Source organism: Ahaetulla prasina, chromosome 4 (genome assembly GCF_028640845.1).
Source record: "Ahaetulla prasina isolate Xishuangbanna chromosome 4, ASM2864084v1, whole genome shotgun sequence".
Lineage (NCBI taxonomy): Eukaryota > Metazoa > Chordata > Lepidosauria > Squamata > Colubridae > Ahaetulla > Ahaetulla prasina.
In genome coordinates, this window is record NC_080542.1 from 39,062,893 (window position 1) to 39,077,167 (window position 14,275).

The window sequence follows — 14,275 nt, forward strand, 5'->3', positions numbered from 1 at the left end:
TTTCTTTTTTACTTTAATTATTATTAACTATTTAGACTAGGTAATTAATTATATCAGAATGCAACGTTTTACCAAGAACTACAATATTCTTTAGAACAGTGGTCCCCAACCTTTCTGGCTTAGCGGACCGGTGGGGGGGTGGGGGAGCAGGAGAAGTAATGGTTCTGTATGAGCAGCAGATGGATACACATGTACAGCTCCACTTGCACACACAAATGCTCGCCACTAGCACAAATGTTCGGTGGTTCCGTCCCAGGCGCCTGATGGACCCTAGTAGGTTCTGACGGAGCTTCTGACGGAATCGGCCCAATTCCTGAGGATCTAGCCCACAGCTCGGCCGTAGAACTTGTTGCCGCCTGGGAAAGGGCGGCAACAGGGGCTTTGGACCGCGTCGTGCCTTTGCGGCCTCTGACCCGGCGCTGTTCTCGACCGGCTCCTTGGTTTACTGAGGAGCTGAGAGACATGAAGCACCGGAAAAGACACCTAGAGAGCGCTTGGAGAGCCAGCCATTCCGAATCTGACCGAACACTAGTACGGTCACATATTCAGGCCTATCTAGTGGCGATAGGGACATCTTGAGAATATTGTTTGGGCGGAGTTTGACTCTGTGACTCCTGAAGACATGGACAGGATACTCGGGAGGCTGAATGCTACCACATGTTTACTGGACCCGTGTCCATCCTGGCTGGTGTTGGCCACTCAGGAGGTTACACGAGGCTGGCTCCAGGGAATTATTAGTGCTTCTTTGATGGAGGGAGTCTTCCCAGCCGCCTTGAAAGAGGTGGAGGTGAGGTCCCTCCTTAAGAAGCCTTCCCTGGACCCAGCTATTTTGGCTAATTACCGTCCTGTCTCCTGTCTTCGCTTTGTGGCGAAGGTTGTTGAGAGTGTGGTGGCATGGCAGCTTCCCTGGATGAAACCGTCTATCTAGACCCATGCCAGTCTGGTTTCACACCTGGGTACAGCACAGAGACGGCTTTGGTCGCATTGCCTGATGATCTCTGGAGGGCACGGGACAGGGGTTGTTCCTCTGTTCTTGTCCTGTTATCAACCATGGTATCTTGCTGCGACAGTTGGAGGGTTTGGGGGTGGGGGGTACCATTTTTTGGTGGTTCTCCTCCTACCTCTCCGACCGCTCGCAGACGGTATTGACAGGGGGGCAGAGGTCAACCACTAGGCAACTCACTTGTGGGATGCCGCAGGGGTCAATCCTCTCGCCTCTCCTGTTCAACATCTATATGAAGCCGCTGGGGGAGATCATCCGTGGCTTCGGGGTGAATTGTCAACTATACGCTGACAATACTCAGCTGTACATCTCCACCCCGAACCATCCCAACGAAGCCGTTGATGTAATGACTCGGTGCCTTGAGGCCGTTCAGGTCTGGATGGGGATGAACAGCCTTCGACTCAACCCATCCAAGACGGAGTGGCTGTGGATACCAGCGTCCCGGCACAGTCAGCTAACTCCATCGCTGACTGTGGGGGGGGCGAATCATTGGCTCCCAGGGACTCGATGTGCAATTTAGGCGTTCTCCTGGATGCACGGCTGTCTTTGGAAGATCATTTGACGGCCATCGCCAGGGGAGCTTTTTACCAGGTTCGCCTGATTCGCCAATTGCACCCTTTCCTGGATCGGGACTCGCTATGCACAGTCACTCATGCCCTCGTTACTTCCCGTCTGGATTACTGCAATGCTCTCTACATGGGGCTCCCCTTGAAGAACACCAGGAGGCTCCAACTGGTACAGAATGTGGCCGCACAGGGGATTGAGGGAGCACCTCGTAGCTCCCATGTAACACCTTTCCTGCGCAGGCTGCACTGGTTACCGGTGGTCTTCCGGGTGCGATTCAAGGTTTTGGTCATCACCTTTAAAGCGCTCCATGGCATGGGACCGGGATATCTATGGGACCGCCTGCTGCCGTCAGTTACCTCCCATCGACCGGTGCGCTCTCACAGGGAGGGCCTCCTTAGGGTGCCGGCGGCCGACCAATGTCGGCCGGCGGCCCCCAGAGGAAGAGCGTTCTCTGTGGGGGCTCCAGCCCTATAGAACGATCTACACGTGGGACTACGTCTTCTCCCTGATCTTCAGACCTTTAAACGCGAGGTCTGGCCTGATGATTAATTTTAATATTGAGGGTTTTTAGTGGGTTTTCAAGAGGTTAATATTAATTTATTTATTAACTTTTTATTTAGTAATTTTAACATGCAGCTTATTGAATCAGATTTTTAATTGAATATTGTATTTTAATTTTCCGATATTTATGTTTTATTTATGCTGTACACCGCCCTGAGTCCTCGGAGAAGGGCAGTATAAAAATATGATAAATAAATAAATAAATAAATAAATAAATAAATAAATAAATAAATCTGCATGTGCACTCATCTGCAATACCTGGCCATAGCCCAGGGTTTGGAGACTACCACTTTAAACAAACTAATAGTTTTAATTATAATGCAATCTATATACCGTGTTTCCCCACAAATAAGACCCTGTCTTATATTTTTTTGAACCCTGAAATAAGTGCTTGCCCTTATTGTCATGCGCTCAAAAGCCTGATTGGGCTTATTATCAGGGGCTGTCTTATTTTCGGGGAAACAGGGTACATGCATTCAGTGTAACTCCCAATAAAGCCAGTTGAAGCATTTGTATACTACCCATTCATTTGGAATAGAGTTATTCAATTATCAAATCCCCTAATTTTACCTCCTACTTGATTAGTCAGTTCCTCAATTCAAAAGGCTATTGCAAATACATCTGAATTTCAATGTCCAGAAAAAATAAACATATCATTTGTCAACAAATGGAAATCAAATTATTTTTACTATATGTGAAAATAATTGATGTCATTATGAACAGAACTGAGTATGCTTTTTTATAATTCTTCATACAACAATAAGTCAGAGTCAAAAGACAATTTGCTGAGATATGTAAGTATTTTTCTATAAATTTTTCACAAAAGCATTCCTGCAGTTGAAGTACAAAATTATTTCCACGAAGTTTGTTGATCTGACAATGGGATCACTGATTTACGAAGGTGGAAAAATCACTAAACAATGTAGTATGCTGCTAAAGCATAATTATCACTTAATTAGGAAATGATTTTAATCTAACAGCTATCCAGAAGCTTGAGCACTGTTTTTGGATTCTTTCACCTTATGTGCTGGCAATTGTTGTCCTTCCCCTTTCAAAAAAGAAATGAGTTTAGAAAATACAATTACATTGTTATCATTTATTATGTCCATTGACTCTTCTTGTTTCTTGCTAATGAACATTGGTTTGTTTAAGGCATTAGGCCATAGTCATTCACATCAATCAGAAACAAACTAAAAGAACCATATTTTTAAAGATACTTTTTTTTCTTAATAGGAAATAGTGATCACTGGCAAAGAACTGTTTTAAAACATTCTAAAACTAAAGTCAACTGTAATTATTGACAAGACAATACAGAGCTTCAGGAAGAAAGTAGCTAGCAGGCACAGTTATATTATTAAGAATAAATTACATTGAATGTTGTCCATACATGAACAAAATGAAGACAATCAAAAGAAATATTAAAATGAAAGCAGGGGTGAAATGCTCCCGCTTCGGACCAGATCGTCCGATCTGGTAGTGATGACGGCGGGTGGTTCGGAGAACTGATAGCAAATATCCCTCCCTCCCCCCATGCCCAGCTGAGCTGCGCGATCACCAGAGGTTTGGGTTTTGTTTTGTTTTTACTTTTAAAAGCATTTTTTCTTCGGGCAAAAAAAATGCTTTTAAAAGTAAAAAAAAAGCCTCTGATCGCGTGGCTCAGCTGTGATCAACAGAGCCTTTTAAAAGCATTTTTTCTACAACCTCTTCAGCTTTTAAAAGGCTCCTCTGACAATCCCAGCTAAGTTGCCTGATCGTCAGAGGCAAAAAAAATGCTTTTAAAAGAAAAGAAAAGCCTCTGACGATCAGGCAACTCAGCTGGGATTGTCAGAGGAGCCTTTTAAAAGCATTTTTTCTATAACCTCTTCAGCCAAAAAGGTTGTAGAAAAAATGCTTTTAAAAGTAAAAAAAAAAAGTTGGCCATGCCCACCCAGTCACATTACCCCTCCACCAAGCTGTGCCCACAGAACTGGTAGTAACAAATTTTACATTTCACCATTGAGTGAAAATATATAAATGTGCTATATTTTCAATTAAAATCAAGTACAAAAAGGTTCCTATCTTGTGAATTGCTATGAACACAGAATTGTCATTAACAGAAGCAAGATAAGCAACTCGAAAATTCATACATTTGGTCTTAAAATTCATTCCAATTGCAACTCCAACATGTTGACTTATGATTATAGTACAGGCAGTCCTCAACTTACAGCCATGCATTTAGTGACCATTCAAAAATTACAATAGCACTGAAAAAAGTGACCTGATCATTTTTCAATTACAACCATTGCTGCATCTCCATGGCCATGTGATCAAAATTCGGCCGCTTGGCAACTGGCCTGTATTTATGACAGTTGCAGTGTGCCAGAGTTATGTGATTACCTTTTGCGACTTTCTGATGAGCAAAGTCAATAAGAAAGCCAGATTCATTTTATAACCATGATTCTAACTTAACAACTATGATGATTCCCTTAACAATTGTGGCAAGAAAAGTCGTAAAATAGGGCAAAACTCATTTAACAACTGTTTTGCTTAGCAATGGAAATTTTGCGTTCAATTCTGGTTGTTAGTCGAGTACTACCTGAATTTGTTTAATGATGGTTTGAAATTACTACAGTGCCGGAAAAAAGTGATTTATAATCAGTCCTCAAAATTATGACCATTGCATCAAACCAATGGTCCCATGATTGTGATTTGGTAACCAGCTTGCATTTTACAATGGTCGCAGGGTCCTGCGATCACATGATCATGATTTGGGATGTTCCCAGCCAGCTTCCAGTAAGCAAAGACAAGGCAGAAAACTGGATTCACGTAACAATAATGTAATTTACCTAACAACAGGATAAAAATAGTTGTGAAATTGGGTCAGGTCACATGAATATTTAATAAATATTTAACTTACATTGCTTATCAACTGAAATTCTGGTCCCCCAATTGAGGTGGTCAAGGACTACTATATCATGATCCCAGCAAGTACAATTTTTACAGAAATGGTAATCCTGTGCCAGTTACTCTTTCAAACTAATATGAAGTTTTACTTTTTTTTATCTGATATATAAAGTAGCTGGATTTCAAAATAATGATTTTACATTGTTCTATGGCTGTTTGATATCTACGAAAAATACCTATTTTTAAAATTAGTTTAAATAGTTTAAAAAATGTTTTAAAAAGTAAAACTGAAATTGCGTCTTCAACTTTGATAAACCATGATTAACTCAAATGGCAGCCTTCAATTATTCTTTATATTCCACAGTTCCTATAAGAAGCTTTAGATGGTATGTATCCAAGGAACCACGTTAAAATGTTTTACTAAACTTTGTTTCACAGTTCAGCAAATATTTATAGTTCAATCTCCCCAAGCAAAGTCCATTACATGATATTGGCTTCCTTTAACTAGCAAGTGGAAAAATATTTTATATCACTTCAGTATGAAAAACTGCAATTATTCTTATTATTCCTGATTTCAGGTTTCCTAAATTTGAAACATCAGTTTCAGGCTCTTTAAGACTGAATCACCCAAACATTATTGTTTCAAAGACTTAATCCTTCGGGAGAAGGGCGGTATAAAAATCTAAATAAACTAAACTAAACTAATAAACTAATACTGTTTGCAAATCAAAGTTTTACTTGTAGCCATATATTATATAAGAAATAACTATTTTCACATTCATTTTAAATTTTATTTTTTAAAAATTAGATTATTATTTCAGAGCTGTTGAATTTGCTAATATTCTTTCTCTTCGGTGCTAATTTCCACAAGTTTTGGAAGGTTGCCTGAAATTCCATTTTCCTCCTGAATATTTATTCTGAGATTAATGCAGATTTGGAATTGGAACATGATAAAAAGTTCTCAAACTCCCTCCAAATGTTATATGTTTGATTTTAAGTAGCACATGCAAAGTAAGAATCCTGTGGCAAACAGTGGATGACCTTTTTTTAGATATAAATTCCTAGCTAAGAAAACATTACAACATTACAACATTACAATGAAACAATAATATTCTAATATACTAGAATTATGCAAAGCCTCTCTGAAAACAGCTTTATAGCACATAGAAGTGTACAGGTATATAATTAAGTTCCTTTTTAATACTTAACATAGCCACATTATTTGCAGTCTTATCGTACTGCCTTGGAAGCTATTATTCTTATCTCCATATGAATGGGCCTGCAAAGCATAAAGACTTTGCATGCCTTTGTAACATAGTTTACTAAAGTTTTATATTGTTCATGTCAAATTATTTTAAAGTTTTTATTTTTATTTAGTTATTTGTATCCCATCTTTAATATTTTTATAAATAACTGAAGGTAGTGAACATATCCAATGCAGGTCTAGGATGATTCGATAGCGCTAACTTGGCACAGCCAGCTGGGAGTGGCTTTCTCGCCATTGCCAAGTCCCCTCTGACAGCTCTCATTGCCACCATTTCATTGCAGGTCATCTCCACACTGGAAATTTGTTTTGGGGACAACTCGCTGCGAGCGCCATATGGATCCAGGCAGACAAGCAAACGGCTGTGGCAGTATGTCAAGCTTGTGGGTGGGACTTCCCATTTTGTGAAGTGGAGAGTGGGGTGAGAAGCAATGGTGTGTGTGTGTGTGTGTGTGTGAGAGAGAGAGAGAGAGAGAGAGAGAGAGAGAGAGAGAGAGAGGAGGAGATGGAAGCCACTGCCGCCACTATGCAATTTTGTTGTTGTTTTTTTAGTCGCTTTGCTTAATCTTTGAGTTTCTTGCTCAGAAAATAAGGGCAGCTTTCGGAAGAAATAGGATAGCTTTTTTAAAAACTAAAATGGCTTTGTTTGAGTTGCATTCAAATCCTTGCCCATCAAGCAGATTGCAACCGCATTTAGCTGCCAGGTCTGTTGCACCAGGGAAATGGGGCTGCATGGACAGGAAACTTTGGAATCCAAACTGGAAAAAAACCCCTCTTCACAGCATTACTATTTGCAAAGGATCAGTGTCAGCTTTGGGGGAATCCGTGCAAACGCATTCTACACATGACCAGAAACACCATGAAATCACCTACCTGGCTTTGAAAAGGAAGCATTCTGCATATTACCAAAAGCAACATGAAAGCACTCTGCACATGAACAGAAACAACATGAAATCACCTATCCAGCTTTGGGGGAAAGCACTCTGCACATGAGCACAAATACCATGAAATCACTCATCTGGCTTTGGGGGTAAAGGACTCTGCATATGACCAGAAACACCATGAAAGCACTTTGCACATGAGCAGAAACAACATGAAATCACCCATCTGACATTCATTTTCCCCCCCAAAGCAGGGTGACTGCTTTCATGGTGCTTCTACTCATGTGCAAAGCACTTTCATGGTGTTCCTGGTCATGTGCAAAGTGCTTTCCCCAAAAACCAAGCGAATGATTTCACGTTATTACTGGCCATGTGCAGAGTGCTTTGCCCACCAAAGCCGGGTGCTTGATTTCATGATATCACTATTCATGTATAGTGCTTCTGGTCATGTGAAGAGTGCTTTATCCCCAAAGCATCATCCACAGTTTACAGGCAAACAAAATTAACCTTAAGGTGCTGAAGGCATATTTGTTTCCATATTACTCAAAAGTAGAAAATGCAGCATCACAAACTATAAAGCTTATTTTAAATATGCTATCAGTCACATACTCCAGATATTTTAAATTATTACATATACAGGTAGTCCTTGACTTACAATCACAAATGAGCCCAAAATTTCTGTTGCTAAGTGAATCATTTGTTTTACTTACCTTCCTTACCGGCTTGGAAGTCCACACGCCATGTGCGAGCAAACCGGATCGCCGAACCACAGGCCACGATCGCTACCAGATCGCGAGATCCGGTCAGAGCCAGGAGCATTTCAGCCCTGGTTTTGTCCCCATTTTACAACCTTTCTTGTTAAAGTTGTTAAGTGAATCATTACAGTTCTTCAGTTAGTAACACGGTTAAGTGAATCTGGTTCCTCCATTGACTTGTTAGAAGGCCTCAAAAGGGGAGATCACATGTCTCCATGATACTGCAATTGTCATATATATGAGCCAGTTGGCAAGCATCTCAATTGTGATCACATGACCATAGGATTGCTGCAATGGTTGTAAGTGTGAAACAGTCATTAGTGACCTTTTTCAGTTCTGTTGTAACTTTGAACATACACTAAATAAACAGTTGTAAGTCGAGGACTACCTGTATTAGAGGTCAGTTACACCATATATAAAGCAAAGCATAGGAAACCCTAATCTTAACTCTAAACCAATTTAACTGTCATTTACAAGTGATCTGCCTTACTAACTATGATACTGCATTTGAAAACCTATTTTTTCCCTACCTCCCTGTCGTTAACATACAAATTGTATTAATTTGAAACCATGCATGGCATTCTTAGTTGGAGCACGCACTCCTTTTTCTTAATTTATAAGGAGGAGCGCACACTAAACTAAGAATGCCATGCATGCTTCCAAATTAACTACGATAGTATTTCATAGTATTTATAGAACTGGTCATCTCACAGCATGCATTAATCTTTACGTGCCAAAATTCTCTTCAAACTCTTCAAAATAGAAGGCATAAAATAAATTATAGCAAAAATATTTCCTTTTCCTCCATAATGTATGAAAAATGTCTGGATGTCATTGCAAGATGGATTCCTCTTATCTAAATAAGAGGATATGAAAATAAGAAAATATGACTTGAAAACATGTTTTCTTCATAAAGAAATTCTGTATATATTAAATTGCATTATATATAAAACTGCAACAACTATTACCAATTCTATATCATAGTACTTAGTATATTGGATAATTTTTGTCAAATTTAATATATTTTATTGTATTTTTTAGCAACAGTAAATAATGGGAAACTATCAGAAGTTTCAAAGGTGTCAGACAACAAATAGGACATTGTAGCCAATCAATCAGAATTTGGACCGGACCTTGGAGATCTTCTAGTCAACCCCCTGTTCAAGCAGGAGATCCTATACCATTTCAGACAAGTGACTGTCCAGTCTCTTCTTAAAAACCTCCAGTGATAAAGCATCCACAACTTCTGAAGGTAAGCTGTTCTACTGTTAGGAAGTTTCTCCTTAATTCCAGGTTGCTACTCTCCTTGATTCGTTTCCATCCATTGTTTCTTGTCTTGCCTTCTGGTGCTTTGGAAAATAAGCTGCCCCCTCCTCTTTGTTGCAGCCTCTCAAATACTGGAATACTGCTATCAAGTTTGAGTCATCTAATTCTTACTGCCTGTCTTCAGGATTTTGAATAGTTATGACATGTAATATGGAATACAGTAGTATGACATACTATTCCTGCCCATGAAGTTAATTTATAGCCTAGTGCATTATAAAGGATTGCAGTTGGATTAATTCAGCATTTCGATTAACTCAGGAAACCATAATTAGTTTGTCATGCATAAAGCTATATGTGGTTTGTTCGGTTTGGGTTCAGCATAATGTGCAAATAGGACTTCTGAATTAATTATGGTTTTAAGGTAATAACCCAGTTTGACATCCTGGCATCTTGTTAAGATATCAGTTGTAATTATGGATCAATATGTGTATAGCACATAATTTGATTCTAATTCACTATATCATCTTTGATCTGATTTTGTACTTCATTAAAGATATCCATCGGAATGCAAGTTTTTATATTTTTTTCTGCTTTTCTCTCAACTTTATCATCCTTTTTATCCTATGAAATGTGGCATAACATGATGCATAAATTCAATCTCAAAATATTTTAAAGAATCTTTTATTAATGTTAAATATTAGATAATATACAAGCTATCTTATGGTAGATGTTTTTAAATTTTATGAAACCATACTTCTAAAATATTGAAATAAATTAGCAAAATTTCTTAACAAAAACAGAACTAATGGTTTCATGGAGGTTAAGGCTGTATAAGAAATGCATATATCAGTTTAAATTGTAATCTTTAAATTCTAGCATTTCTCAAACTTTTTTTTAAATTTGCATTTATATCTTTATTTATATTTAAATATTTAAATTTATATATATATAATTTATATTTATATAAATATTTATATATTTATTTATAACTTTCTAGCACAACAGTCTTTTTCCACACTTAGGCTCACAAAGTGAACCAATTCCATAGTAAGTTTAATAGTGTTCCTCCTTTGACCTTTTTTTTTTTTTTTTACATTTATATCCCGCCCTTCTCCGAAGACTCAGGGCAGCTTACAGTGTGTAAGGAAATAGTCTCATTCTATTTGTATATTTACAAAGTCAACTTATTGCCCCCCACACACACACAATCTGGGTCCTCATTTTACTTACCTTATAAAGGATGGAAGGCTGAGTCAACCTTGGGCCTGGTGGGACTAGAACCTGCAGTAATTGCATGCAGCTGTGTTTTAATAACAGGCTATCTTACAGCCTGAACAACCACGGCTCCCTCTTATGAATCTTTTTTTAAAAAATGCAATAGCTGCCCAAAATGTTCGCAACTCCTCAGAAAAATCCCAACTCATATTCTGTTAATACTTGCCTTAAGTAAAAATGGATTTTAACAAATAAGTATATCCAAAGTAATTTGATACCATTTATGGGATACATGGGGAATTAATGCATGGCAAGAAAATATGAATTCGAAGGAAAAGTACTGACTCTCATCTCACCAGGTTTTTTAACAGGGAGAGTCACTGTCCTTCAAACTTAATAGGCAGGTTATCTAGATCCAGAAAGCTATCACAAATTCTTATCAGTTATTCTAATTATATTTTAGGTGTTATCCAAAAACTTATGGAAATAAGAAAAATATTCCTCCAATTTCTTGAGAAATTTTCTAAAACTTCTAATTGTTTTCTATGTGATATATCAGTCACAATCTGATGGGAACCAATAAATCTCATTCCATATTATGTTATATCAAATGATTTTACTTACAAATCTAAGGCAATAGAAAAGAGTTTGTCCCAAGCACAGGACTGAAATTATGGGCAGTTCTCTCCCATTTTTCCTAACAGGCAGCTGACTCATTTCCCATTAGGTCAAGGGTGTCGAACTCGCAGTGTCATGTTGTCATCATGTGACGTAGTGCAACTTTTTACTCTTCGCTAAACCAGGCATGGGTGTGGCCAGTGCATGACGTATCCGGTCTGTGAGCCGCGAGTTTGAAACCCCTATACTAGATGTTGACACTTTTCTTTCTCAAGCATGCCAGCTAATCAGCTGGCTGGAGGACCAGGCAATAATGGAAGCAGGACCCCAGTGATTTGCAATGGTTTGTTGGGAGAATAGAAAAAGTCTGTTCTTTCTTGGTTCAAGAACACTGAATCTGTATCAGCAGAAAAACAACTAACTTGAGTAGAACTGTTGAAACAGAAAAAAGTACACTTTTCATTTACCCTACTTTGCAGCCAATGGTTTTCTATTGAATGCAGATCCCCAGGACTCTAATCATCGTCAATCCAAACAATTTTATTTAGATGTGCTGCTTGTACTTCTAAGAGCAATGGGAAATCAATAGTCAAGCCAAGAGGACAGCTGGGTGGGAAATGTGAGACTGCATAGTCTAAATATGGATGCATGTGCTTAAGCAAAAGAGGTAGAATTGAGAATAGATGCACGCATATAATATACATATATAGAGATGGTCACTGACACATAATTTTACAATCTGGGCAGTACTAATTTGATTGAGTGCACAAATGTTGTATACCTTAAAACAAGCATGTCACAGGTATCTTTATAAAAGTATTTTTTTTAAAAAAGTAAATGTGGTCTACCTTTGGTTCATTTAACCCCCATATCCCCCAGGACTTCTTTAATAGGAGACATTAACTGAATGTCTCCTGTCTAGAATCCACAGAGAACTAGCCTAAGACAAACTCACAACCACAAAACTTGTTATAAACTTTCCCTTCCCCCATTTTACGAAAATATCCATACATCTATATACTGTGTATATACTGTGTGACAAAAATAAATAAATAAAAAGATAAATAAATCCCTAATTCATCTCCCTTCAAGTCTACAAAACGCGAGCAAATGTTTTCAGACCGCAAACACAACCCTAAAGAGTTCCTTGTCTTTCAGGCAGGGATTCTTCCTCCTTCAGAAAGATCCACCCCCATACGTGCACACACATTACAAGATCCCAGAAGAACTGCAGCCACCACCCTCCTCGATCACTGCGTTTTTTTAAAAGTGATGTCCCTCTTTTATCCCTGTACCACCAACAACTACATCTCCGATCCTCACTGATGCATTACTTACTCACCCCAAAACTTCTCCTTTCGTACTCATCGCATAGTCATATACCACCACCAACCCCCAGTCAAGAATTAATCACCACCACCACCACCTCTCTCCCATACAGCCTTCTTCACTTAGGGCCCCGGCTTTCTCAACGTTCAAACTTACCCTACAGCCCAAGGCCCTAAAAGACACTTTCTTTGTACGTGCCCCGATTCCTATCTTCCCTGCCCTCTCCTTTGCCTAATACACACAAGCACACACTTCCCGGCCTGCTCCCTTTTCCACTATACAGTAGCAGGTAAGCCTCCCTCACCCTATCAGTCACCTATATGCCTTTACATGCGCGGGCACGCCCATTCTTTCCCCCCCCCCCACACACACACACACACTCCAACCCCGCCGCTCCCCGCTCTCTTTCAGCCCTCGTTACCTCTACGGCGGCCTCGAGTTTTCCCTCGAAGGTGAAGTCGATAAGGTCGGGCTTGAGACACAGCCCATAATTGATGGGGCGCACTTCGGTCGGGAGCCGCTCGAAGGGCCGCTTTTCCGGCATCGCAGCAGCAGCAGCGCCACGGGAAGACGAGACGGTGGAGAAATTGGAAGAAAAGGGGGAAGAAGAAGAAGAAGAAGCAGCGGCGGCGGCGGAGGCGGCAGCGGTGATTGAGGCGATCGGGGAGGCCCAGTGAGCGCACAGAGCGAGGGGGAGGCGACGACCTCCCGCTGACAGAAGGAAGAGACGGGAAAAGGGAGGGCGGAGAGGAGGAGGAGGAGACGGCGGCTGCGCGCGCCGTGCCTGGCCCAACCGAGAGTGAGAAGCCAAGTGGGGCCGGTGCGAGCGCGCGCTATCCTGCTGCCCGTCCTGCTGTCGCTGCCACCCTCTTGCCCCAGATGGCCACCAAAGGGAGAGCGCCCGGCGCGCGTGCGCAGGCCACCTCTCTTTCGTCCCCTTGATCTCCCGCGCCTGCTGGGGGGGGGAAGCCGAAAAGAAGGGACTACTCCTGGGGTGACGTACGCGCTTTAGCGCCTGCGCAGTAGGACACGGCGAGGCCGAGAATCTCTCTGTGATCAGGTGGGCCAGCAGACCTCCCCGGGCCATTTGAGTTTTGCGTGTATCTGTGCCGAGGCTTGGAGCTGAACGTTATCGGTGGCGGCGCGGAGGAACTCGGAAGATAGCGACAGCAAAGTGAAACAAGAGGAGGGAGGAGAGTGGGTTCCGCTCGCGCATGCGCACTGGCTTTAAAAAAAAAGGCTGTCCTGGGGAAGAAAAAAAAAACAAAACCCAGCGATGGCTTCAGTTTTGCTCAGCAGCATCTTTCGCGGGCGGAATGAAAATAAGAAATGTGGCACGCGCAGGTCAGAGGTTGCTCTCGCGCTTCTTCCTGTTCTGACCTTCGGGACACGTGAGCCGCAGATAAAAGCAAAGAGAATCAACTGCGTGCGCAGGATACGTCGAGCTAGGCTAAAATGTGATTGGCTGGTACGTGGTTCACGGTATCTGGCAAACACAAAACATATTTTCCGTTGTGCAAATATATTAATACGGAATTTTGTTTTTGCATTTTGGAGGTTGGGCGGAATACAGGTGGCCCACATCTAAAGGTGGCTTATCTCTAGATCTAACCAACCTAACTAAAACCACATTAACAATAAATGGCATCCAAGAGAGGTTCCCTTGCCTCTGTTATTTAACTGTCGTTCGGATTTGTGCAGCTAAGATCAGGTTTTCTTACCTACTCCTGAAATACAGATATATATGTATTTTTCATTTAAAGGATATAGCCATTCAGTGACTGTATTTGCACACATGCTTATGAGTGTTTTAACTTATTGCAGTTATTTGTAGCCTGCCTTTAAGAATAACAATCCTCCCAAAGATTACAAGCAATATAAACAATTGAACACAAAAGTATGACTTTACTGTATTGAATGCTTTTGAGAATTT

At 40.5% G+C, this 14,275-nt stretch overlaps 1 protein-coding gene across 4 annotated transcripts in view; it reads right to left on the reverse strand.

Annotated features, from left to right (window-relative positions):
* Positions 1–13,564, reverse strand: part of NPEPPS (aminopeptidase puromycin sensitive) — a 121,446-nt gene extending 107,882 nt beyond the window's left edge. For all 4 annotated transcript variants that reach the window (XR_009155192.1, XM_058184199.1, XM_058184200.1 and 1 more), the window contains exon 1: positions 12,764–13,564. Coding sequence is in view for 3 of the 4 variants with exons in the window: in XM_058184199.1 (XP_058040182.1) it covers positions 12,764–13,429 (666 nt within the window). In the remaining variant the exon portion in view is untranslated. The remainder of the gene's footprint in view (positions 1–12,763) is intronic.
* Between the last annotated feature and the right edge of the window lie 711 nt (positions 13,565–14,275).